Consider the following 26,292-nt stretch of genomic DNA (forward strand, 5'->3'; position numbering starts at 1 on the left):
TGCATTGATAGAGATTTACTTATTTTGATGTGTAGTCCATCCTAGCCAAAGCATATGCAGCAATTAAAAATATGTTAACAAAAATTTCATTTGCATTGATTAAACCACAACTTGCCCTATCCTGGCTACCAAAAGCCAAAAAGAACAATAAAAGATACTGCAGAATTTTCTGGGATCTCCTATCTTGAGCTATGATGAGTCTGCAGGGGGAAATGAGGGGCTACTCTCAGGTTGCTTTTCTGTGTGCACCAGAGCTGTCCTGACATGGTGCCCAGAAGTTATATTTAGAGAGGCCGTTCCCTCTTTTGACAAACATGGTAGTAGAAAAAACTTCTTATATAAGATGGACCCTGGCATAGGTTTTTGTAGTTCATCACTAGCATTTGAATAGAGCCTGAATATCACTACAGAATATGGGTATGGGACTTGTGCCCTTCTAGATAGATGCCATTGCATGAAAAGTTTTAGACTGTGATAGGTTGACAAGTATTACCACCACCACTACCTTTATGGCTAGCTCTAACCATTCTTGCAAAATTTCGTAACTTCAGAACTGGGTGTCTTTATCATCAGCCCAAAATTAGCAGGAGTGAACTTTAGATGTACTTGAGTGACAGTTTCTGAAGGTAGCTGCTGATTTTACTTTTAAAAATCAAGAGGGGAGCTTTTAATCATTTACATAAACTCCTGGCTCCCTTGCTGAAGTCTAAAAGAATGCCTACCATAGCGCACTATGCTGGGATGAGAATGGGAGTCAGCTGATTCACTTCTATCCAGGAAACAAATTCAGGGAAAAAAGTGTAAAGGTGAATTAGTACATATGGTTCCTTTAGAACTTTGGGGTAGGGGTGAAATAAACGACAACTGAATGTCATGCAGCCCTGGAAATCTAATTGGACTATCTTACGTGTATTTTTAAAAACGAAGAATCCTCTCCTGACTTGTGCGTCTCTCCTGACTTGTGCAAGATCAGTTATGGCTAGTGATAGTGTCAGTATTTTATGAAATGTCCTTATTTTGGGGTTTTGTTTTAAAAAAGAAAATTCAAGTAGTCCCCTAAAACAAGTTTGGAATTTCCATTTTCCATTAAAAGAGAGGATTTGATTGCCATAAAAAGAAGGAAAATAAATGCCCAGGAGCAGGTGTTTCTCCGGTCTATTCTGTGACAGACAATGAAAAAATAATTCGTCCCAAAAAACGGTCATTATGCTTATCATTGATTATGCCGACTCCATTCAGCTGACATTGAATAGGGATTAATTGGTTCTTGATGACAGTAAACTGTATGGCTACCAGCGGGGATGTGTAATTCACCTGGGAAAAGAGAAAATATTGATCAGTGAAACAGAAATGTCCAGTGCAGAATAGTTCTGTGTACATTCAGTGGACTAAAGCTTGAATGTGGGGGAAATCAGGTTGGGCATGCCTTGTTTTGCTTATTTCCTTGGAATAATTGTATCCCGCCTTTTATGCTAAATATACCTTGAAACAGTAAAAAAAATCAGGTTGGGCATGCCTTGTTTTGCTTATTTCCTTGGAATAATTGTATCCCGCCTTTTATGCTAAATATACCTTGAAACAGTAAAAAAAATATAAAGTCAACCTAAAAACATAAAATGTAACAATAAAACCATGACAGTGAAACCAGCAAGCAGAAAACATTCCAAAATGATGGCACTGGAGATTTAGGGAGGAAAAATACCAACTTCTAAATGCCTGCCAAAATAAAAAGGTCTTGGTATGAGATAAGACTGAGTGACAAGGAACCAAGGCAGTTCTTGAGGAGCCACTCCTGGAGCCAGAGTACAACAACAACAAAAACCAACCCCACCCTCTACCCTGCATATTCACTTCCCTTCGTTCAATAAGGGTGTGCAGAGCAGAGCTCCAACCAAACAAGAGTCCTAGGTAGGTCCCTGCAGTCTTTCAGAGACCCTGACCCTAAGCCACTTGGGGATTTATAGGCCATCACCAGGTCTATAAATTAGACCTGGAAACAAACTGGAAATTGGCAAAGATGATACCTTCCTTGAGTGATTTCCTCCCAGCAGGTCCATATGGTATTTCCCGGCCATAATTCTATACCAACTGTACTTTAAACTGCAGCCCCAAAAGTTACTATTGCACTTATGGCTGTGGCTGACTCCCCTTGTCTAGGAAAGGGCACAGTTCACAGGCCAGGGCACACATGCATGTCTGTTGATTCTTGATCCACCATCAAATGACGGTTGTTTCCATAGAAACCTGCTGAGTGAAGGAAAGTTCCACCCATGTGTGCTAGATCGTTATTGTTGGTGTTTGGTAGTAGCCGGAGTCAGGGCCTTGGTGGCCTTGATGACAGCAGAAAGGCAGGGTATAAATTTTGTAAAAGGAACGACTAACTGTGTTGAGTTTGGCCAAAATCAACTGAAAACTCTTGTCTTGGGCCCTGGAATTAACAAGAAAAGGAATTTGAAAACTTCGTCTGGATGATGTCATTGGATGTCAGAGTTCCGTGGAAAGGACAAACACTGAGCCCTCCAGATCCAAGAAGAGAAGAGAACTATCTGGGACTAATTAGTTTTGGGTTGCTAAGCAACTGGACTTGCCATGAGATAAGACAGCCAGGGAGCTTTTAAAGGAATGGTAACCCTCAATTGTGTACAGTGGTGTCAGATTGAAGCCCTGGGGGTTTTCAAAGAAAGTGATGAACAGAGGTGGTCTGCCATTGCCTGCCTCTGCAGAGGGACCCTGGACTTAATTGCTGGTCTCCCATTCAAGTACCAGAGCCAAACTTGGTTAGTTTCCCAGATCTCACAAAATCAGACTACTTTCCAGAGCACACAATCCTCAGTTGGTAAGGTAAGAAAAATACTGTGGCACTTGTCTCATACAAAACATTACCACAACAGCTACTGCTCTCTATTTTAATGACTCACTTGCTTTTACATTTAATAACAGCTCTTATTCACAGCCAGGAAAACTAATTATGTATTAATTCAACAGCTGTGCTTCTACTTACATGTGTTGATTTGCCATAGTAAGGAAAGTACATGGGATCAAATGTGGTGTTTGGATAGAAATCCACTGCTTGGATATCACTTTCATTACCTTTCTGCAATTTAAAAATAGGGGCATGAGAAGGACATATGAAGTATACAAAAGACTTATTGCAATATCAGTCTGCTGAAAAGATTTGACAAAATACATCGTAAAAGGGCAAGGGAATTCACCATTTGGCTGGCTATAAGTTACACCGAAGTTGATTCATGTTAATCTCTATTGCTGTATTTTAATTGAGGCATCAAAGGGCTTTTAAAAATGTTTTAAATAAATAAATACTTCACACCACTGTCCATCCCAGCCATGTTAGTCTATCCTAGCAAGTTAAGTCTGATGGCAATTTAAAGAATATAACTGCCTTTATTCCATCTTGTGTGTGAATCAGCTCACAACCTCAGATGCGTATCTGTTCTATTCCGGGTGTCAACACTTCTCAAGCCAATAAGGGCCTTCTACCCCGGCATCTACTATCAAGGATGAGGTGCTGAGGACTGAACTGCAAGGAAAGCAGGTATTCTGCTGGACTACAGCTCCTCTTCCCCCCCACCCCACCAAAAAGAGAACTAAAAGCAGTAGCTAATGGTGTGAACAAAGATGAACCTCTAACATGGGCAGGGCTTGGCCTATCTGCCATCCTCTCATCCTCAGCTTTCCATCTACATTCTGGTCAGGTTGCATGACACGCCTTAGACAAGGATTACAAGTGCAAAGGGTGAAGGGCACACCAATATACAGTCAAAGCAATATACACTCAAAAGATCCCTACACCTTTCCCATGCTGTTTTGTCAGGGGATCTGTAAAGCTACTGTCTCAGAATGTTCCCATCTTATCATGGTGAAACTGTGAAACCTAATTTTTAAAAAATACTGCACCATAGTTTTCTCTTCTCTGCTTTGACAAGGATTACAAGGCAATGTAAATCAAGTGCCTTTAACATTTGAAATATGCTAAATATTCTTTAAAGGCTTGCAGTCTAAATAATATACAGTAGTCATTCCCCCCCACCCCTCACAAACATACACACACACACACAAGCCTTTTGCTTTAGATGAGATTGCTCTTCCCCCTTTTGACAACAGTTTTCCAAGCACTCACTTTTAAATGTCTGGTGACCCATTTTGGAAAACCTTGCTACATAAAATGTAACGGGGGTAGAAATTACCTGCGCTTTGCACTCCACTGTCACTGGAGTCCCATAACCAGGCCGATAGCCAATGATCTGTGAAAACAAGAGCTTTTTTATTAAAAAAAATAATAAAGGAAGCACACAAAATAGAATGAACCAGCTTATAAAGGGTCAGCAAATGAAGAATTACAATTATTCTACTTAATAATTGTAAGTAGAAAAGAAAGTGCTAGATACTGGCAGAAATAAAAGGGCATCATTCCTACTGGTACAGCAAGAGTCTAGTGGCTCAGCTTAAAATGCTACAGTGCTGAGCAAATTACCTTGAACATATCTGTTTGGTTCATTAAAACTAAGTAGTCTGATGGCCAGCTATTACTTGGGTGTGCAAGTAAAGTGAGTAGAACATGACATTTAATGACGATTCATTCAGCACAAGGCACTATCCGGCAAAAAAGTTGCTAGTGCTAAGTCCCATTTTGCTGTGGGGGCAAAATTAGAGTTGGTCCCACTTGTTCCAGCTGGACAGGCAAGGATAAGAACATGAAAAGCATATGGACAATCTTTGACATTTAAGCTCCGGGTGCAGGAACAGCCTCGACTGCAAATCCTGCCATGTTGAGGATCAACAGATACCTTTTTTAAAAAAAGAAATACCTTAATGAGAAATGGATCGCAAAAGTTCCCAAACAAGAATTGTATTTCTTCCTTGCAATGGACTGTAACATAAATAATTTTTTGGAAGAATGCAGTCATCTTTACAGCAAAAAAAATTAACATCCATGATGGCATCATCAAGTTTTAAAACAATTGCATGTGTTCTTCCAGAAAACATTTATATGGAAGTGAATTTAATGGATTTCATTGGAACATGCAGAGCTAGTGCCCTGAGGATTGTATCTTAAGTTGCTGCTCTCTGTCAAGATCACACAAGTGCATAGTAGTTATAAAAACACTTGATCACCAATTTAAAACAGACATTTCAGCAAGCGACTGTCTGTTTGTTTTCCCCAGTTTTAGAGGAGTGTACTTTACTAGCTAAGACAGGCTCTCCAGCAGCAATTTTTTTCCAAACAGGAAGAATCTGGCCAGAGTTATACATACCCTGATGACCCCCAAATGGGGTAACATACTTTATATGAGTCTGTCAGATTCCAAAGAGCATTTAACTGGCCCCAAATACATCTACCAGTTCATTAACAACAAAAAGAGACAAGCATCATTAAGCGTTTCACCCTGATGTGAAACAACTGCACTGGCTTCTGGGACGAGGCTACATCAAGGACCCCCTCCTATAGGGATGTACCCAAAAGCCTAGTTCATCTTTGGAAAGCCTGCTCTTTGTGCCCTTGGCATCAGAGGTATGGGGAGGGGGGAGGACTTGTGAGGCAGGACTTCCTCAGTGGTGGCACCATAGTTATGGAACATTCTCACCAAGTTAATTATGCATCAGCACTATTGGCAATTTCAAGGCAAATTAAAAATGTATATTCCAAAGGGTGTGCAGGATAATAGTCCTAGGATCAAGGGCCATTGCTGAGCCCCCGCCCCGCCTTTCCCCCCGACTTGTTCTGTTTTATAACGGATGTTGCTGGGTTATTTTTATGGTTTGATTTTTATGAATGTGGGTTGATCTTACTGTGCTGCAGTTTTAAGTTGTGTCATCCCACTTCATAGATATTGCTTAAGTCGAAAAGCAGGACAGTGATATTTTACACAAATAAAGAACGTTCCTTCCTGCTAATCAGCAGCGTTTTGTTATATTTACTACACTGCAGCCCTCAGTCCTCCTTTTTGGGCCTAGGCTCACATGTGCAGAGGAAGGATGAGGCACTAGAGTGGACTGCACTATGTCAGACTGTAAAAAGGTAATACTGTTTTGAATACCCCATAAAAACTCTATGCAAATAGCAAACTAATATAACACGGAGAAAAATTTCAATCCAGCCTTCTCCGTGGAGTGCTTGTTTTTTTTCATTTGCATGGAAGTTTTTTAATGTAAGGGAGAGCTAAAAAAATCTGATCGCTCGCCTGTCCTCTGAAGTGGTACAGTCTGTACAACCATTCCCAAGCAGCTGCATAAGCAGAGCAGATTTGTGCTATAACAAACCAAAAAAGCCAGCAGACGTGATGTGGCTGTTATTTTGAGCCATTTTTAAAAGGCTATTAACAATGCAGTAGACGTTAGCCTTAAGAACTGAATAAAACCTCTAGAAGCAATGAAGTCAGAGGTAGCATCTTTTTTTTGACAGAAGATGGTAGGGCTGCAAACCTCCAGGTGGGCCTGGCATCCTCCCAGAATTACAACTGGTTTCCAAACTAAAGAAATCAGTTTCCTGGGAGAAAATGGCAGTTTTGGCAAGTAGTCTCTGTGGCAACACATCCCCACTCAGTTCCTTCTCTGCCCTAAGTGCCACCCTACCCAGGCTCCACCACCACCCCCATCCCTGGGAATTTGCCAACCTGGAGTTGGCACCCCTGGAAGATTGGCGATAAGCACCAGGAGCTGGCTGTCGTCTTCATGCCCAGCTTGCAATCCTCCAGCAGGATCACCTTAGCTACAGGTTCAAACATAATCCTGGACTGATCCAGCGCCCTCATTCCCAGTGTAATAATGTATTTGCAGCATTCCAAGATAGATAACAAATAAAAGTGAATTAGATTTTTTCATACTCGGTTAATCTTTAGCAAGATGCACGGATGTCCCAGGGAATAACCAAAAGTCTCATCTTCCAGCCCTGAGCAATTTTTTAACAAGGATCGCTTGAACTGGCAAGCATGTTTCATGGTGCTTTCTCCAGTGTCTTGGATGAAATAATTGCCAGGTGTGCACACGGTATTTTTGCTTTCTTGAACACTGTCATTATAAGCTAAAATTAATAGAGACAGTTAATGGGTCTTGCGTCTTTTAGTGATCCCATAAGAAGGATGTTAGCAAGGATTAAACATTCAATGACATCGACACATCCTCTCTCTCTCTTATATTGTTACTATGAAACAAGCCTGAAAACTGGACAGTGAAAGATAAGTTTACACATTCAGCGTACTTTGCTGCCTTTGTGAATGTGGGTACTAAAGTCAAGGAGCAAACCTCTGGTCACACAGAAACCCATTCTGGAAACACATGGGCCTTCTCCCAGTTTTCAGGTTGGTGTCCTAAATAGACATGGGCACGAACCAAAAAAATGTGATGAACTAGTGGTTCGTGGTTCAGTGCCGACAACGAACCCGAACTAACGAAACAAACATTTCCCGCTGACAAACCGGTTCAAGGTTCGTGGTTCATGGGTGTCAGAACGCCCCCCCCCCCCCGTTAGACTTAGAGAGCCCATATTCCCAGGGAGTGTTTAGCAGGCTCTCCTCCAGCCAGCACCCAAGTTTGGTCAAGATTGCAATAGGGATCTTGGAGTTATACCTTCTCCAATCTGAGGCCCCCAGGAAACTCCCATTCGATACAATTAGAGCCACCAGTTGATGTTGGCCCAGTATACAAGGGGTTGGCAGTCAGAACTGCCTATCAGGGTTTGCAGGGATGAGATTGGAGTGCCCATGGCTACAGAACACCCCCCTCCCCCCTGCCTCCCCCCGGGTTTCTTCTCCCATGTAACCAATTGTAACCAATTTGCAGCTCCATGGTTGGAAGGAAGACCTGCTAATCAAGGTAAGCTGGGCTTCAATTCGGGTTTCCAGGGCGACAGAAGGCATGCAGACAGAGTTCAGGCATTCCCCCAGCTCCGTTTCCAAGGGAATTGATTGATGGTGCCTGACTGTCTGGCTTCATGAACCGCGGGTGAACGCAACGAGCCGGGCTTCCAACGAATGCTGGTTCATTGGCCATGGACCCTCATGAACCACCGGTTCGTGAACAGACGATCAGGCGGTTCGTGGGTTTTTTTGGTTCATAATGCGGTTCGTGCCCATGTCTAGTCCTAAACATGATAACCTAGATCCAACTTTTTCTGGCACAGCAGCCAGAATTGCTGGTGTGAAGCCCTGTTAGAAAAGCAACAGTTGTACCGCTGTGCTCCTTCCCCTGGCTCCACTCCCAAATCCCCATAAATTTCTCAAATCAGAGTCGACAACTCTAATTGTACTTATCAGATATTCGGCAGGGTCAGGGGAGTAGGATGTGAATCCACATCCTTGCCACCCTTCCTGAACAGCTAAAAGGTTAGTACCACCTGTTTTCTAACAGGGTTTTGTGCATGAAATCTTGGCAGTTTGATGAAAGGGATAATTCTATTAGAGATGCACACACAAAAGTGTGTAATCTTTAGCTAGCTTGGAGTGGACATGCTCTGATACTTGAAAATCCATCACTGGTATGGTCCTTTTTTGCGCAGCCTATCTTTCATTCAATTTCTATAGTACAAAGAGATAATTTCCCGAGTTCTGTATTGCAACAAAATACTGTGATTATATAACCAAGCAATCAAGGAGAAAGGCCAAAAGAGGCCAAAAATAGTTGGGAACTTTCTCTGAGAATGATTTCCGGCAAAGTGTATGAGGAGGCATTTTTAACCACACATCCTGCAGGATTGCATCACTCCAAGCAAAGCCCACTTAAGGATACAAATCTATACACACCCAATTGGAATTTTCCCATTGAACATGCTCAGTATCAGGCTACAAGCCCTTTTAAAATCCTCTACTCAAACAGTTTCTTGGCTCCTCTGATATTATCTGTTCTAACTTGTATCCTTTACCTTTCTTCCCTTTATATAGTTATTAGCTAATACAGAGTTGGAGTAAAGCTGTTTTTTTAAAATCATTTTTAAGTATCAAACAGAATTCAGTGAAGAGTAAAATCTAAAGAAAGCCACCTTCTAGGAACTGCTGTAAGTTTTCCACATAAGGTTGCCACGATTTGGGATCTGACATATTGAGGGAAATGCTGAATCCGTGTTTAACGTGCGGTCTAATCATAACTCCTGCAATAGAATAAAGAAAAATGAGTTATAAATTTAATGCTTAAGAGGCCTGGGGTATAGAGCAGTCTCAATGAAAACAACATAGAGCAGGATTTATAATTATTCCAGTTCCAAGCATGTACAGCGAGGTTTAATTAAGTCTGGAAATAGCCAACACAGACATGGATGCTGAGTCCAAAGGACCTTCAAGGATAACAGATTGTACAACATTTATAAGCAAATAATTCTGAAAGACTTCCTTGCAAGACTAGGTTTAGCATAGGGTTGCTAACTCGGAGTTAGGAAATTCCTGGAGATTTGGAAGTGGAGCGTGGGGAGGGTGGAGTTTGGGGAGGGGAGGGCCTCAACAGGGACCTCAGTGCCATAGATCCCACCTCCAAAGCAGCTATTTTCTCCAGGGGAGATGACCTCTGTCATCTGAAGATCAGTTGTAATTGCAGGAGATCACCAGGCCACCACCTGAAGGTTGGCAACCCTAGTTATCTACATAGGATAGGGAGGCAAAGGCATTTTTGGTGTACCCACAAACCATGTACTCAGAGTTCCATATAAAATAAAATTCTTTGGAAACTTCAAAATATAGCAGCCATATCGCTAACTTAAATGGACAAATTTAAATGTTTTTTCCAGCACTAAATGTTATCTACTGTTGGCCGTAATTCAAGGTCTTGTCTTTGGCCTTTAAAGCCCTACATGCTTTGAGAGGATGATACTTAAAGAGCTTCCTTCTCCCATATAAATCATATGCCAAACCTTTGAAATCTGCGCTGACATCCTTCTCTGGGTCCCTTCCAACAGATGACAGCCAGAGAGAAGGCCTTTTCAGGGGTGATGCCCCATTATTTAATAATCTCCCCGGACAGATTCTTTGTGGATTGATTTGTGTTTCTGCTTTAATAGTCACTTGTGGGTTTTTTTCAGGTTTTAACTGCTCTTGTGTTTGTTTCTCTCTGTTTTGTTGTAATTCCATGTATTCTTTTACTTTTGTAAGTCTTGACTTCATTGCACACCTTTTTGTAGACTCTTTAGAGTGCAAAAACCCTTTATAAATGACTAAGATGTATAGACAGAAAGGCAAGTCACTTGAATTCAAGTACTCACCTGGTGGAGAGACTCTATCCCTGTATTTAGGTGTGTATGGGCTCAGGGTAAGCACCAGTCCATACAAACAAGCTGCAAACATTCCAGCCAAGAAAAGGTAAAAAACTAGATAAAAGAGGAATATTCGGCCTGCAAGATAAGGGGGGGAGAAAAAACAAATTGTTGATGACTTGGGGAACAAGAGCTATATAATATGAAAGGGCAACAATTATATGTAAGGGCATCAAATTGTCAATAGAAACACAGAGCAAGCTAGGCTCAGTCCTGAAATATCCACACACAAAAGAGATGGGCATGTCTGATATCCTCTGTATTCCTTTGATATTATTATACAGATTTGTTCCTACATTATGGCGAGAATAGCCAGTTAGGGAGGGCAAGCTAATAGTCTTCATTGCATTGCCACTGTGCCCCTTTCCACATGCACAACTGTTTCCTCTTGCAGCAACAAATCTGTATAGCTGCTTTGCCTCCCAGCAACCTGTACACAGCAGGATTTCTTGCAGGATTCTGCATATAGAAGGCACACAAAGCAATGAAGATTTAGGGGCAGTGGAATATCCAAGCAATATTGATCTAATCGTTGATTTTGTTGGGATGGATTTTGTTAGGTCAGGGATTTTTTAAAATTTGTTTCTTTGCATGTTGCTGGCTTTTACTATTTGCTGGTTGCTACTGATGTTATATTAACAGCAGCTGCCTTGAGCCAAGAAGAAAGGTGAGGTATAAATATAACTAAATATTATAATTAACTATTATAATTATTAATTATAAATAATTAAATAATTAAATATTTAAATTCTTTTTTTTTTACTGCTAGCTATGACTGCTTTCTTATTGATGCTGCCTCAGGAGTTTTGGTACTGATGAGAGTTTATGTGGAACACATCTGTTTTAAATCCTTTCATCAGGCTTGTCTTCTGGCTGTCCCTCCATGAATGCAAGTCGTTGTCACATCATTCTGCTTTGTGGTGAGAACGTTCTTTCAGTTCCTAGACAAAAAGCTTAGTCACTGGGTCAGCTGAACGTATTTGGGCCTGGTCTGTAGAGTTCTAGTCATTGATGTGGATCTATCCACATGTGATCTTGACTGCAAGCTGCATAGCCATCTCCGCTTTGCATTGCACATCACCAGTATTACTCCCATACATTTCAGTTACACTTTGGACATGCACCATTCCATCAGTCTTGAAGTGATAGCAAGTTTTCTCGCCTCCATTTTTCTTGTTGATTAACTTTCGGCTCCAGGTATCATTGGTGGTAGGGCAGCGCAGCTGAACAACACACACACATCCTTTTGGGGGGCATGTTTTAAATTAAATTTGTAAAATGCATTAGATAAGGATACTTTTGAATGTACATGATCTTTATGGGAGGGATGTCAAACAACAGTGTGGCTCATCCTTGGCTCAAATTACTGGGTCATTGTTGGGGCTAAGAAACTGATGGTTTTTGGAAGCAAAGCAAATTAATTCACCAGGACCTGATTCTATCTGCCGTTGGTAGCAGCCACTGGTGGGTTTGGATGCCTTTTGGTTTGGTTTGACTTTTTGAGAGGAAGGATACTTTCTCTTGGGATATCTGGGACACAGCAAGGGAAATGTGTTAACGCGCAGTATCTTTGGTTAGATGCATTCTACAAAGAAGGGAACTTGCCAGGACTGCTGTAACAGTGTCTAATATATCCCCCCGCCCCCGCAGTTTTAGTGTAGTTGTCAATTTGCTGACAAATCCGTATGGAATTTGTCTTATTCAAGAGACGCTTGTGGGCAGTGTATTTGGCTCTTGAACTCATTTGACCGTGAAACCCCTTGCATTAGGGAATTGCATGGCCTGTTCCCAGCACTCCAGTGTCTCCTGCAAGGATCACTGAAAACAGGGCAAGGATGGTTTTTTTGGTTTTGGTTTGTTGATCAGATGGAATTCAAAGCACACTTTTAGAGACAACAAGGACACGGAATGAAATAGCTCTTCCATAGTGTCAAAACCGTGAAGGGGAAGCACAGCAGCATAAAACTTCATTTTGCCTTTGATTATGTCATGGCCTAAGATAGCAGCTGGATAGTCTCAGGAGAATAAAGTCCAATGCGTGAAGCAGGGATAATAATAATAATAATAAAGCAAAAAAAGGTAACTTGTTTATTTTTCCTCAGGAGGAGCCTGAAGACAGTTTCAGAACAAGCTTTGAGAACGCAGATGTGCACTTTCACCCTCTATGTTCTTGAGGTGTTTACACTGAGAGGAATTTTTAGTCCAGAGAACAATCTGGGAAAGCCGAGGGATCTGTAACAGTGCAATCCTAAGCAGAGTTATACCTTTCTAAGCCCATTGACTTCAAAAGAATTAGAATGGCATAACACTGTTTAGGATTGCACCGTGAGTACTTTGGCTCAGGCCCAACCTGTATAAGGAGCCTCTTTTTGAACAGAGGGAAACATCAAGGCAATCGAGAAAGAAAATTACTAATAATTAAGGAAGACCTACTTGGTGCTAATACTATGAGTCTCTGATTAGGAGCTTCTTTCCCCTCATGCTCATGAATTGATCCTCAGGCCTAGTGTTATGTAGCGGAGAGTTATTTGTAATCAAACCAGGAAGCCCCCTATTGAAATCCCTATTCATCCAATAAGTTCATTAGGTGACACATTATTCTGTCTCTCCTTCAATCTGTTCTGCCTCACAAGGTTGTTGTGTGAATAAAATGGGAGAAACAGATGTGCCATCACCCTGCGTCCCTTAAGAGAAGAGCAGACAACAATGATAGATTTAATAAACTACAGAACCCTCTTGTTATCCACCCAGTTAACTCCCAATTCCTATCTTCCCTCAATATGAGAATCAATACGTAGTTATGGATAGTATTGCCTTTACTGTGTCTAATAAGCATTCAATACCACTTCCGATTGTCAAAAATAATTTCTGTGTTGAATCTTCCTTTTATCATTACAGCATTTCTTTTTTTTTGTACCACATACTCTCCTAGGCAACTATGCTTAGTGGTCATAGAAGGTCATTATGAAATCCACCCAAGGGCTGAATACACGTTTCGACCATGGGAATATTCCTTCCCTGGCAGCCATGTGAAAGAAGTAGTGTGTAGCCTGGTCCTAAGTAATATGGATAGACTTCAGACATCTACAGATACCCTGTCCTTTTTCTAAGCAGTTGTTATAAACTTCACTGTAACTGAGAATATTTTTGACCCATCAGCATCCATAAATCCTCATGGAAAAGATGCTCTGGCTGTTCAAGACTGGGTTGAACAGTAATAGAAAAGAAAGGAAAAGATGCTCTGATGACTTAAGTTCAATTTTTTCCCCAAAGGTTACCCCAGATTCAGTTGTATTCAATGATCAACAACACTCGCTAGAGTATTGCTTTATTTTTGTTGGGTTTGACTACACATCTCCTAGACAAGCTAGTTTTGTCATGTTGATGCCACGTGGACAATTTTGCAAGCCGCCACGAACCCTCACAGTCTGATCGGGTTTGTGGTGACCCCCTTAAACAACTAGCTTGAGCTTCTGAACTATCACAGGCTCATATGTAAAGTGGTTCTCAACGACCCAGAAATTGTCTGGGTTTTTCTTTCAGAGGCATGGAGAGGTATAGTGCAACTGCATACATCATGGGAAATAGACAGCAGGATGAACGCAAATCTCTCTCAGGGGATGGAAAAAAATGTTTCACCTACCCCAGCTGTGAGCTGTTCTGCCCAAACATTCCCTGGTCTCGGGATTCCACAGGAAGACTTTCAGCTCTTTCATCATGTCACCCCATGTTTTCTTGGCCATAGCTGGTGGCTTCCTTTCCTCTTTGTCTTCTCCTGTGTGCTGTTGAGCTCTCTCTTCATCCCTATTTTCCTGGAATGATGACAAAGCAAACCCCCCCCACCATGCACAGTATTTTTCCCCTCCAGAATGAACATTCCATCAGTCAAAAAATAAATGTCAGCAAGCTCACAATCTGGAGGTGATTCAATTTTCCATTTTCTCATCATTGCTCCTTGCACTACAGAAACTCTCCCCCTACCCAGTCATTTATTATTGTTCACCACCGTGGCTCCTCACGTTATTTTTCAACCTTCACTTCCCATCCTGACATCTTCATTTGTGCCACTATTTCATTTCTAATCCTCTTGAAGAGGTCCAGAAGAGAAGGTTGTAGTTTCATAAGAAGTTTCACTACAAATGGAGAGGGGGGCCACCAAATGAAAAACAGGGGCTGCACATTCCAGGCAGCCAGTGCAATCCCAGTATGCTTTGTTCGACTTTCTGAGGCTGTGAGAAAGGCCCTGATCTAGGATTGCTAAACTCAAGGTGGTACCCTGAGTTCTCTGGGAATGACAATGGCTTTCCAGACTACAGAGATCAGTTCCCCAGGAGGATATGGTAGCTTTGGCGGGTGGATTCTAGGGCAGCATATTCCTGTTAAGCTTCCTTTCATCCCCAAACTCCACCTACGACAGACACCAGGGATTTTCCAGGCTGCAGATGGCAACTCTACCCCTCCACCAGGAAGTCTTCTCAGTTTCATAGCAGGGCTTCCCCAACTACTTAGCTTCTCCTTTGTGGCTTTCCAAATTTTTTATTACACAATGTGAAGCACAAAAAAATCAGCCCTTGAATGAGGCAGCAGGTGGGGAGAGGGTTCCACCAACATTGCACTTCACCTTATGCGGACAGCATAGCATCACTGCATGGGTATTTCCTTTGTGCCCTGATCCGGAACCAAGCTGCAAGAGGTCAGGACTCAGGATTAGTTGGGGGGGGGGGGCGCATAGGAAAAGTGTTGCTATGGCAACGGGAATTTCCAGCTCCAACATGAAAAATTCCTGGAGATCTGGGGGGTGGAACCTGGAGAGGTTGGGATTTACAGAGGGAGGGGGCTTAGCTGGGTATAATACCCATTACAGCCTATCCTCCAAAGCAGCCATTTTCTCCAGGGGAACTGATCTCTATGGCCTGAAGATCAGCTATAAGTCCAGGAGATCTCCAGCCTACATGGAGCCTGGTGAGGGTGTGGTTTGGGGAGGGGAGGGACTTTGGTGGGCAATCTAACAAGGCTTGTTCATCATGAGAACCAACCCAAACTTTCTAGGTTTGCAACTTCACTCTGCCTGGCAGACTGTTTGGGGAGCCACTGCACTTTCACTCTGCCATAGAGAGTGGAAGAGAGGAGAACCATTTACGCCACCCTAGACCCCTTAGAGTAAAGGTAGGATAAAAATATTCTAAATAACGCCCCCTTCCTTTCCCCCTCCTCACCGCCTTCTCAGTGCTAGAATTGCAAACAGGAGGTCTTCAGTAAATCACAGTTCTGGTGCTTTCACTTATGGAGGTTTAATTTGTTTGCTTACAAATCGGGATTCTAAACCAGAGCTATCACACCATGGTTTAGAATCCTTGTTTCATCTTCGTTCTTCTGTGCCTCCACACATGGGGACTGCGCAGGCGCAGGCCAGCCGCCGGAGAATTTTCTAGAGCTTCCATGGCTCCGAAGGGGCCGTTTGTCGCGCGCCTCAGCGACCGTTTTCCCGCCCAAACGGTCACGTGCTCCTCCAGCGACCAACGGCCCCTTCCCTCAGTTCTCTTCTTGCCGCCGCTTGGAGAGAACGTGAGCTTCGTTGCTCTGTGCTTTTTGTGCTTCGTGCTTTATTCTGACTGATTGCTTGGCTTTTGACTTCGGACTTCGTGACCTCGACTATTCTTCGGATCTCGTTTTGGACTTTGTTGTGGACTCGGTAATTTGACTCGGACTGTTTTTGACCTTCCTTTTGCGTGCCCCTGAAGATGGCCTCAAAGGCTCTCTTCAAGCATTGCCTCCAATGCCACACGAAAATGGCCAAGACCGATGGCCATGAACTGTGCCTGTTTTGTTTGGGGGAGACCCATAATGTGTCGGCCTGTAAGATTTGCCAGGGCTTCACCAGCAAGGCCCGGCAGGAGCGCAAGGCCCGACTGAACTCCTCCCTGTGGCAGAAGGTCATGTCCGGAGGCGCTCCGTTGCCCTCCCCCAAGGCCGGCCCTAGCCCCTCTGCCGAACGGCATTCAAGAGCTGGCTCAGTGGCCTCCGCGAGGTCGGGGTCGAAACCGCGTCCCCCGAGTACCTCGGCGTCGAGAGCGGCCTCTCCAGCGCAGGGACCGGTGCGGCCGCCCCGTAGCGCGTCATCTACCAGGTCGGATCCGAGACCTACGTCGGAACCGAGGATCCTGGTACCGAGTCCCCGGTCGGAACCGACGTCCGGATCGGTTCCGATGAAGCCTAAGAGGTCGAAGCCGAGGTCCCCTTCGAAGGCGAGGAGCGCGTCGGTTCCGAGGTCTTCTTCGGAACCAGCGAAGAAGAAGAAGAAGACCAAGCATCATCGGTCGCCGCGTCCCGCTCCTCAGGAGGAGGTCATCGTGCTTCCTCACACGCCTTCCCCTCATCTGGGCTCCCCGGAGCCAGAAGACATCTCCGTGCCGGTGCCGGATCCGATGGCCTTCGAGACGGTGCCCGCAGAATTCTCGTCGGGGCCGGAGCCGAGCCCACACCGTCGGAGCCGACCATCGCTTGCCCTTCGGTCGCCGAGACTGGAACCGAGCCCGTCTCCTCGTCGGAGCCGTCCGTCGCCTGCCCGTCTGTCTCCACCTCCGGTCGGTCGTGAGCGGCATGGTTCCGGGGACAGTGTCCGATCGGTCCGGTCCGCTGCGTCCCGGCATCGACAGGCTTCCTACCTCCCTTCGCCATACCGTTGCCAATGGGAGGGGGCACCTGCGGGCTTCTCCGTGTCGGAACCGAGGCCTTCGACATCGAGGTCGGTGTGGGCTCCCCCTCCGCTCCAGGTTCCGGAATCCCAGCTCGGTTCCGATGAGGAGGATGTGGAGAGCTTTGGCGGCTACCAGTCGGAGTCCTGGTCCGAACCATCGCCAGCTGAGGAGCTAGTGCCATCGGCGGACTCGCCATTCGAGGACCTCCGCATCTACGCCGACCAGATGGCAAGGATGGCCAAGGCTCTCGAGATGGATATCTCTTCGGCAGTCCCCCAGACCAAGGACAAGCTCCTCAAACGTATTTACGGGGACAATCCGGCGTACGTTGGCTTCCCCATGCTCGAGGGTATTGAGGAGATTGTGGAGAAGGTGTGGCAGGTGCCCTGTGATCAACCTCCAACATCCAAGCGCATCGAGCAGCTTTACAAGATCAAGCAGGGCACCTGGCCGGCGTTGGTGAAGCACCCTCCACCTTCCTCCTTGGTCACAGAGGAGTTCAACCCCCGACGATCGGGACACTCCTCGGTGCCTGCCGATAAGGAAGGCAAGAAGCTGGATGCCATGGGCAGGCGCCAGTACATTGTCTCTTCACTGGGTCTGAGGATCGCCAACTACCAGACCATCATGGCAGGGTACCAGCTGTACCTCTGGGAGAAGTTGGCATCCTATACCCGAGACCTCCCTCCTGAGCAGAAGGCCGTGGTGTCCCTGCTGCAGACAGAGGCTGTGAGGCTGTCTAAGCAGCAGATGAACGCTGGGAGCCACGCTGCTGACACCGCTGCTAGAGGGATGGCGTCGGCGGTGGTCCTCAGGCGTCACTCTTGGTTGCGGTCGACGGCCCTGTCCCAAGAGGTGCGTTCCAGGGTGGAGAGCATGCCCTTTGAAGGGGACTCGCTGTTCTCCAAGTCCACCGACGAGACCCTGAAGAAGAAAAAGGAGGACAGACAGACGGCGCGGTCTTTGGGTCTGGCTCCAGCGGACAAGCCCTCCTCCAGGTCACGGTACGCTCCCCGGTCTGGCCCTTACCATTACCAGGGCAGATACCAACAACAGCGTCCGGGCTACCAGCAGTATCCTGCCTACCAGCAGCGGCCTTACCCTCCCGCACAACAGCAGAGGAGGCGTCGGCCCTTCAAGCCTCGTCCGGCACAGCAACCGGCCCAGCAGAAAGATCAGCAGGGCGCCGGGAGGCAGTACTGACGGGTCACGCCAGCCGTATCCCCGAACTTTTCGGACAGACTGAGTCCACTCCTCTCTGAGTGGGAGTCAATAACATCTGACTCATGGGTCTTAACTATTGTTGAACTGGGATACGGGCTGGAGTTTGTTGAGCTGCCTAGATGCAGTTCACCCCTGGCAGCTGTCAATAACACCATGGCAGAGCTGGATGCGGAGATCGTGTCGCTCTTGGCCAAGGGTGCTGTGGAAGAATTGCCCTATGAGGACTCTGTGAAGGGTTTCTTCTCTAGGTTCTTCCTGGTCCCTAAGAAGGATGGGGGCTTACGTCCCATTTTAGATCTGAGGGGCCTTAATGCCTTCCTCAAGGTGACCAAATTCAAAATGGTTACGTTGGCGGCTGTGATCGCCTTACTGAAACAGGGAGATTGGTTTGCGGTTCTTGACTTAAAAGACGCATACTTTCACGTGGGCATACGGAAGGAGCACAGGAAATACCTGAGCTTTGTTTACCGGCAAAGGGTTTTCCGGTATAAGGTGCTCCCCTTTGGCCTGTCCACTGCCCCACGAGTGTTCACTAAATGTGTGGCCCCTGTGGTTTCCTTCCTACGGGAAGAAGGCTGTACCATCTTTCCGTACCTCGATGACTGGCTCATCGTGGCTGAATCGGAGTCTAGGCTGGTGCAGGACATTGCCTTGGTACTTAGCACTTGCCAACGCCTGGGGCTCCTGGTGAATTTTGAAAAATCCAAGCTGGTGCCCAACTGCAAGGTGTCCTACATTGGTGCACTGTTAGACTCCGTGGAGGGTAAGGCCCTGCTCCCCTTGGAGAGGGCTCGGTCCCTAAGGGGTCTAGTGTCCATGTTTAAAAGGAACCAATTCCAGTCTGTGCGCACTATCCAGTGCTTACTAGGGCATATGGCAGCGGCTACCTCTGTGGTGCCTTTCGCTAGGCTGCGTATGCGCCCTCTCCAGAACTGGTTTGTGCGGAGGTACGATGCTCTGCTGCACCCTCCGTCCCTCAAATTCTCTATCCCGAGGGTCATCCTCTCCTCCTTGGACTGGTGGCTGTCTGATGACAACTTGTTTAGAGGGACCCCTTTTGGGTATCAACACCATGACATCACGGTTACCACTGATGCCTCTCTGTTGGGATGGGGGGCTTACTGTGGTGATGTGTCTGTGCAAGATGTCTGGTCTGACAGGGAAAAGACCCTCCATATCAATGTGCTTGAACTAAGGGCCATTCGTTTCGCACTTGTGTCTCTTACAGCACTACTGAGAGATCGTCAGGTCTTGGTGCAGACGGACAACACGACTGCCATGTACTACGTGAATCAGCAGGGGGGCACAGTGTCCATGGCCCTGTGCCGGGAAGCCACACTCACTTGGCAGTGGGCTATCAAGAACGGCGTGTCGCTCCGTGCCATACACGTGGCTGGGTCAGACAATGCCCGGGCAGATGCCCTCAGCAGGGTCCCTTTGCTGGACCACGAGTGGGAACTGAACGGAGAGTGCGTTGGGCCGATCTTCCAGATGTGGGGTCATCCAGTGATAGACGTGTTCGCCACTGCGGCGACCACCAAGGCCCACACGTTCTGTTCCAGGGCAGGGAGCGACCCCCTCTCTATTGGGGATGCCTTCCAGTTTACGTGGACGCAGGGCTTGCACTACATGTTTCCTCCGTTCCCCTTGATTCCCAGGGTCCTGTGCAAGATAGAGGAGGACGGGACGGACTGCATCCTAGTGGCCCCCTTCTGGCCACGGCAGGTTTGGTTCCCGAAGCTCCTGCGGATGTCCCAACGGACATATGTGAGTCTGCCCCCTCGGCAAGACCTTCTCTTAAATGGGAGCCTAGTCCACCACGATCCCAGGAAGCTGCACCTAACGGCTTGGCGGATCGTTCCTCCCCGATAGGCTTTACTGACGAGGTACAGAGGGTCCTCCTGAATGCTCGTCGGCCATCCACTAGGCGCGCTTATGCGGCCAAGTGGCGCAGGTTTGAGCTCTGGGCACTTGCCAGAGGAGTGGTGCCCGAAAGCAGTCCCTTGGGGGTTGTGTTCGAGTATTTGTGCCACTTGCGTGGCCTGGGCTTGAAGGTGTCCTCCCTCAAGGTACACTTGGCAGCGATATCAGCTGCTCACGCCCGAGTAGAGGGTGCTACGGTGTTTTCTCACCCACAATCCCGCCAGTTCCTTAAGGGCATGTACAATCTTTACCCACCTGTGTCGGCGCCAGTGCCTCAGTGGTCGCTGTCCTTGGTGCTCTCACGTCTCATGTTGCCTCCATTTGAACCTATGGCTACATGCCCCTTGGATATGCTATCCTACAAGGTAGCATTCTTGGTGGCCGTCACATCGGCCAGAAGGGTCAGTGAGCTGTCTGCACTGCGGTCTGACCCTCCCTTTCTTGTGTTTCATCCCAACAAGGTGGTCCTGCGTCCCTGCCTCGGGTTCCTGCCCAAGGTGGTGTCCGCCTTCCACCTCTCGCAGGAGATCTCACTGCCTGCATTCTTTCCTCAACCTTCCTCTAAGGGGGAAAAGGCCCTCCATTCCCTAGACTTGAAGAGGGCCCTAGCCTATTACCTGGATAGGACGAAGGGATTCCGCTCCTGTCCTCACCTGTTTGTATGTTTTGGGGCCAAGGACAAGGGTAACAGGGCTTCCTCACAGACCCTGTCTAGGTGGATTGTGACGGCCATTAGCAAGGCCTATTCCCTGGCAGGGGTGGCTTGCCCGCTTCATGTCAGAGCCCACTCCACGCGGTCCCAAGCATCCTCTTCGGCACTCCTCAGGGGGGTGCCCCTGGTTAACATTTGTAAAGCAGCCACATGGTCCTCTGCAGACACCTTTGTCAGGCATTACGCCGTTGATGTCAATGCGGAGCAGGATGTATCTGTGGCCAAGGCTGTCTTACACTCCCTTTTTTCCTGAGGGAGTTTTGGAATGACTTTCTTGGCGTACCTGTTGGGTACCCTTGAGTGAAAGTGTGTATATATGTACCTGGGGGTGTGTATATATGTAAATATTGAGTATTTATGTGTCCTTACACAGTATTTTTACATAGATGTATATATGCATATCTATTTATTGTTGATCTTGTTTGCTTAATAAAATTGTGTTGGACTTCACCCCCGCCTTCCTTATTGTGTGAAGCTTGGTACACTCCCATGTGTGGAGGCACAGAAGAACGAAGACGAAAACAGGGTTAACATACCTGTAACTTATGTTCATCGAGTTCTTCTGTGCTGACACACAACCCTCCCTCCTACCCCGCTGTGAATTCCAATGCACGACAAGGTGATGGCTGTAACGGAAATTGGTGTTTTTAAGGTGTTATGGCTAAAGTGTGTTGGTCAAGCGGCGGCAAGGGAGAACTGAGGGAAGGGGCCGTTGGTCGCTGGAGGAGCACGTGACCGTTTGGGCGGGAAAACGGTCGCTGAGGCGCGCGACAAACGGCCCCTTCGGAGCCATGGAAGCTCTAGAAAATTCTCCGGCGGCTGGCCTGCGCCTGCGCAGTCCCCATGTGTGTCAGCACAGAAGAACTCGATGAACATAAGTTACAGGTATGTTAACCCTGTTTTATCAGTAAGAATCAAACTGCATGTGCCTGACTCCTGAGATCACAACAAATTGAAATTTACTAAAGACTTCCTGGTTAGCAATATCAGTGCTGTACATGGCAGGAAGGAGCATGCATGTTTGGCCTTGCATGCTCCTTCCTGCCATATACAGCAATTTGTTGTGATCTCAGTTTGATCCTTACTGATAAACAAGGATTCTAAACCGTGGTTTGATAACTCTAGTTTAGAATTCTCATCACAAGCAAACCAAGGTTTCTTTGGGATATCTGAATGCATCCTAGGAAATCATCATGACCCAATGTGAACACTAAATTGATGCAGCCTTCTAATATTTTGGTTGTTGTGGATTTTCCAGGCTGTATTGCCGTGGTCTTGGCATTGTAGTTCCTGACGTTTCGCCAGCAGCTGTGACTGGCATCTTCAGAGGTGTAGCACCAAAAGACAGAGATCTCTCAGTGTCACAGTGTGGAAAAGAAGTTGGCAGGTAATTTATATCTACTCAGGAAGGTAGGGTTGGGCTGAGTCATCCTGTAAGAGTTTCCCAGGGTGTGGAATGCTAATGGAGGGAGGCTCCTCAGGATACAGTGAAGCCTCTCTCCATTAGCATTCCACACCCTGGGAAACTCTTACAGGATGACTCAGCCCAACCCTACCTTCCTGAGTAGATATAAATTACCTGCCAACTTCTTTTCCACACTGTGACACTGAGAGATCTCTGTCTTTTGGTGCTACACCTCTGAAGATGCCAGTCACAGCTGCTGGCGAAACGTCAGGAACTACAATGCCAAGACCACGGCCATACAGCCCGGAAAATCCACAACAACCATCGTTCTCCGGCCGTGAAAGCCTTCGACAATACATATAATATTTTGTTTACATTGTCTGTAACAGTTGTAGTTAGTGTTGCCAACTACAGGTTGGAAAATTCCTGGAGATTTGGGGGAAGGTTGGGGTTTGGGGAGGAGAGGGAACTCAGCAGGATATAATGCTATAAAAACATCCTCCATTCCAGAGGAACTGATCTCTGTTGTCTGGGAAACAGTTGTAATTCTGGGGGAGCTCCAAGCCCCATGTGGAGATTGGCAACCCTATTTCTAGTGCACAAAACAACACCTACTTTACAGACTTAATTTGGTTTAATAATCATTCCCTCTTTCCAGGAAATCCTAGAAAGGGTTAAGAATCCATTGGCTACCTTTAAATGCAAAATTCCACAATTTTCCAGTTCCATATGTTGAGCTTGGAGCTAATTATAAAACACTACTATAAGATTTCTAGCTGTCAGAAACAGCTTCTAGGCTATTCAGATATTTGGGCTGATACTGCACAGCAATGTCTCTGTGTGTGCTTACTTCCTACCTGCTCAGCCTCTAAACAAGAGTAGGAGCAGTGTAGTGGTAAAGAAACTGAGCTGGGATCCATGAAGTCACCAGTTTAAATCTCAACTTGGCCACTCCTTGCTAGCTGACCTTAAGTAATCTACATCCTCTCCGTTCTCTGTCTACACTATGGGGAAATTCATTTCAAGGATTGTTGTAAGGGTTGCTCTAATTATATCAATGAACTGCTTTGAATTCTGAAATGGTGAGAATTATTATTGCAATTTAAAAACTATCTACTCTTTACAAAAGGTACCATAAATCTGTAATATTCTTTCTTTATGCAGAAAAATAACCCACATAAGGAGGTCAGCCCCAAAACTTCCCACTCACTAAAGATGCTGAATACTTGGAACAAGCTTTATCTTTGCTGGACTCTGTCTTTTATGAGATATAATACACTAGGTCCCCTCATTTTTTGCAGTAGACAAGGGAAGAGAGGCCCAGAAAATAAATTACAGAGCAAGCCCCAGCTGCTATTAAGCCCAGTTGTGCTTACATGGGGTGTTAATGGTTCCAGGCTATGCAAGGCTACTCCTGTATGATGAACTTACATCAACCAACACCTCCCCCCACCCCCATTTCTTTGCAGCAGACTTGATGATGGAGTAACACCAGTGCTTCTTGGTCCATCCAAACACAGCTATCCTGGGAAAGGATTCCTACCGCTCACATAACAGTTTTGCATAGTACATTCTGTCCAGCAGTGGATCATAAGAGTCACATTAGATAAGAGAAAATGAAAATTGAAGTAATTCTTGCTTAAACTTCTTACACTGAAATAAATGATGCTTAATTTGGAGTGTGCCCATAGACATGCAGCAACGCAGCATAATCTTGTTTTCATGTTTATTCACAAGAAAACAGTTTTCAGTGGAGCTCATGTCCAGGCAAGCATACATAGGATTGTGTGCTAAGGGTGCAAGACTAACACCAGGGAGGAATTGCCACTGAATTCAGTAGGATGAGTAATTATACACAGCTTGCTGACCCACTTTAAAAAAAAAAAAGAATTTGTCTATCCAGTTTAGTTTTGCACTGAAGAGGTCTGCGAGTCTCCCCAAGCATGGACCGTGCAGTACTAAACAAAGTTACACCCTTCTAAGTTCATTGAAGTCAATTAATTTAGAAGTCAATTAATTTTAAAGGGTGTTACTCTGCTTAGGACGGTACTGTTAGTTTGGAAAATACTTTAAATACTCTTCATAGAAACCCCTCCTCTTAGCCACTGGCATGTTTTATCACTGACTTTCAGACAGGCTGTGGTTTATATGTCAGTTCCTAGTGACATTTGCAAGAGGAGCAGTCTGAACTTCCCTTCTGTTTGGATGGAATCAGATTTCACTAAGATGCACACAAAGTTGCCTGTTCATTTCTTTAGATCTCCCTCTATGCTAGGGAATAAGTATCAGCAAGCTTTTACAATTAAGTAGCCAAACTATGTCAACATTCAGAGCCAGAAGTTAACAAAGAATTGATAAGAGAGCCTATTTGCATGACTAAAATTTGGCATATTGATTAATAACCTATAAAGGTCCTGCAGCCAAAACACTGGTTGTTATGAGTTTGCTTTTAGGACGCAGCACACAATAGATACTATATAGATGCTATATAGACGCTATATAGACATAGATGCTATATACGTTTGCACAAAATTATCTAGATGAGGCACTTGTTCATAGGGATTGCTTGATTAAAATCATACTAAAATCTCCCTTTTAGTTTGTGATGCACAAATTAATTACTGGCATCAATGAACCAATTAATGCTTTGAGCATTTAACTTTTTTATCAACAACAAATTTCCACCCAGTAATTTCTTATGAACAATCAGAAAATCTAGTTTTGCATGCTGCGTTATTGTATTTTTCCCTTTATATTTCCCCATTTTCCTCCAGGTCTTGACTGAAGGGGGGCAAGGACAAACCATGAAAAAGGATAGTTCAATTCTGCATATAAATCCTCCAGATCTAGTACGGTTGGGCATGAGAGCAACAATGGAAGCCACACCTGTGACTCTTTCTTCTTGTTGCCATTGAGTATTGCTTACTTACCAGCCTCGGCTTATAGTTCCCATGGTGGTCCTCAGAGCCTCCGGAGGTGGCATTCATTTCCATGGCTTTGTACAAAATGCAGAAAAAAATGGAATAATTAATATGGACGAAGCCACATCTGAGCTAATGGTGCACGCAGCTCTCTCTGTTGCATCCGCCAACCCTGGAGAGTTCTTGAACTAAACCCTCTCTTTGGAATAATTCCATCATTACTATCACACACTTATATTTATGGGAAGCAGACTGAGAAGTGAAATCAAACACAAATGACCAAGAAGAAACCTCTTTCTTAGGCGTCACCTCCGGCAGCGGGTGAAAAGTGTTGTTTTTTCGACGTTGCAAGGAAGAGGTAAGCTGTAAGCGGAAAGTCAATAAGTGAATTGCTTTCATTAGGCAGATGAGCTCATGCAATAGGAGTCCAGATAGGAATGAAGACCCTCTTCAAAAAGAATAGTTGTAGACTTGAACAATGTGGTCTACTTTAAGAGAAATTCCAGGAAAATGAGAGTCTCTCTGGGAAGAGAATCACTGTTGTCTCTGTCTTTGGTAGCTGGGGATCAGTTCATTCGGTATTACAAAATAGCAGGACCTAAGCAAAAAGAGACTGGATATATGTGCCAATATGTCCCTGTCAGTCATGGGGGCACCTTGTATGAATGCTTGCAAAATCTCTTTAGCAGTTGGGGGGATGCTATATTTATCACTTTTGAGTTCCGGCAGATCAGGTGTGGGAGTCTGCAGTGTCAGTTTCCTAGCCATCTATAATTCCATGAGCTCTCTGAAGATCGCTGGAGAAAAGCTTAGCAGGATTGTGCAAAATTAATGCTGCATGATGCTGTTGGGTTGCTAATAGAAGTCCCACAACATACACATGTGTTATGTGCATGAAACATTGGCTCATTCACACGTTTTGTACCAGATGCTGTGGTGTGGAGGGACAGAGGTGATCTGCTGAGGATATAACATGTATTGCCACTTTTTTAAAACTAGACTGTCCTTTTAATAGCAGGCCTGACATGCAAGACATTTTGCAGCCCAAACTATTCTTCGTATATCATGATGAGCTAGAATTTGCATATTTAATTTCAGCATGACAGGCTGATAAGGCACAGGAATAGGGACAGTGGATAAGTTAGCAACTTTGTCTA

The 26,292-nt window shown here is 45.4% G+C and overlaps 1 protein-coding gene across 4 annotated transcripts; it reads right to left on the bottom strand.

The window, feature by feature from the left end:
• ATP1B4 (ATPase Na+/K+ transporting family member beta 4) lies at positions 1–25,736 on the bottom strand. Of its 4 annotated transcripts, none has more exons than XM_054996739.1 (9): positions 25,445–25,736; positions 25,145–25,209; positions 13,896–14,064; positions 10,202–10,330; positions 8,993–9,100; positions 6,843–7,039; positions 4,206–4,262; positions 3,002–3,094; positions 1–1,314 (listed from the first exon to the last, which is right to left on the bottom strand). In XM_054996739.1, the coding sequence occupies exons 2-9, from the start codon at positions 25,205–25,207 to the stop codon at positions 1,156–1,158; spliced, it is 975 nt and encodes a 324-aa protein (XP_054852714.1). In that variant the 5' UTR covers positions 25,208–25,209; positions 25,445–25,736; the 3' UTR covers positions 1–1,155. The 4 variants fall into 4 exon arrangements, with proteins under 4 accessions (XP_054852714.1, XP_054852713.1, XP_054852715.1 ...); XM_054996738.1 differs by having other exon boundaries at positions 25,427–25,736; XM_054996740.1 differs by having other exon boundaries at positions 25,416–25,736.
• Positions 25,737–26,292: the final 556 nt, after the last annotated feature.

Source organism: Eublepharis macularius, chromosome 13, assembly GCF_028583425.1.
Source record: "Eublepharis macularius isolate TG4126 chromosome 13, MPM_Emac_v1.0, whole genome shotgun sequence".
NCBI classification, from domain to species: domain Eukaryota; kingdom Metazoa; phylum Chordata; class Lepidosauria; order Squamata; family Eublepharidae; genus Eublepharis; species Eublepharis macularius.

Coding starts and splice junctions, on each gene's coding strand:
- ATP1B4 (XM_054996739.1), bottom strand. CDS start 25,207: ATGGAAATGAATGCCACCTCCGGAGGCTCTGAGGACCACCATGGGAAC. Junction 14,065..25,144: donor GGAACTATAAGCCGAGGCTG/GTAAGTAAGCAA, acceptor TCATCATTCCAG/GAAAATAGGGATGAAGAGAG. Junction 10,331..13,895: donor CAGAACAGCTCACAGCTGGG/GTAGGTGAAACA, acceptor CTTATCTTGCAG/GCCGAATATTCCTCTTTTAT.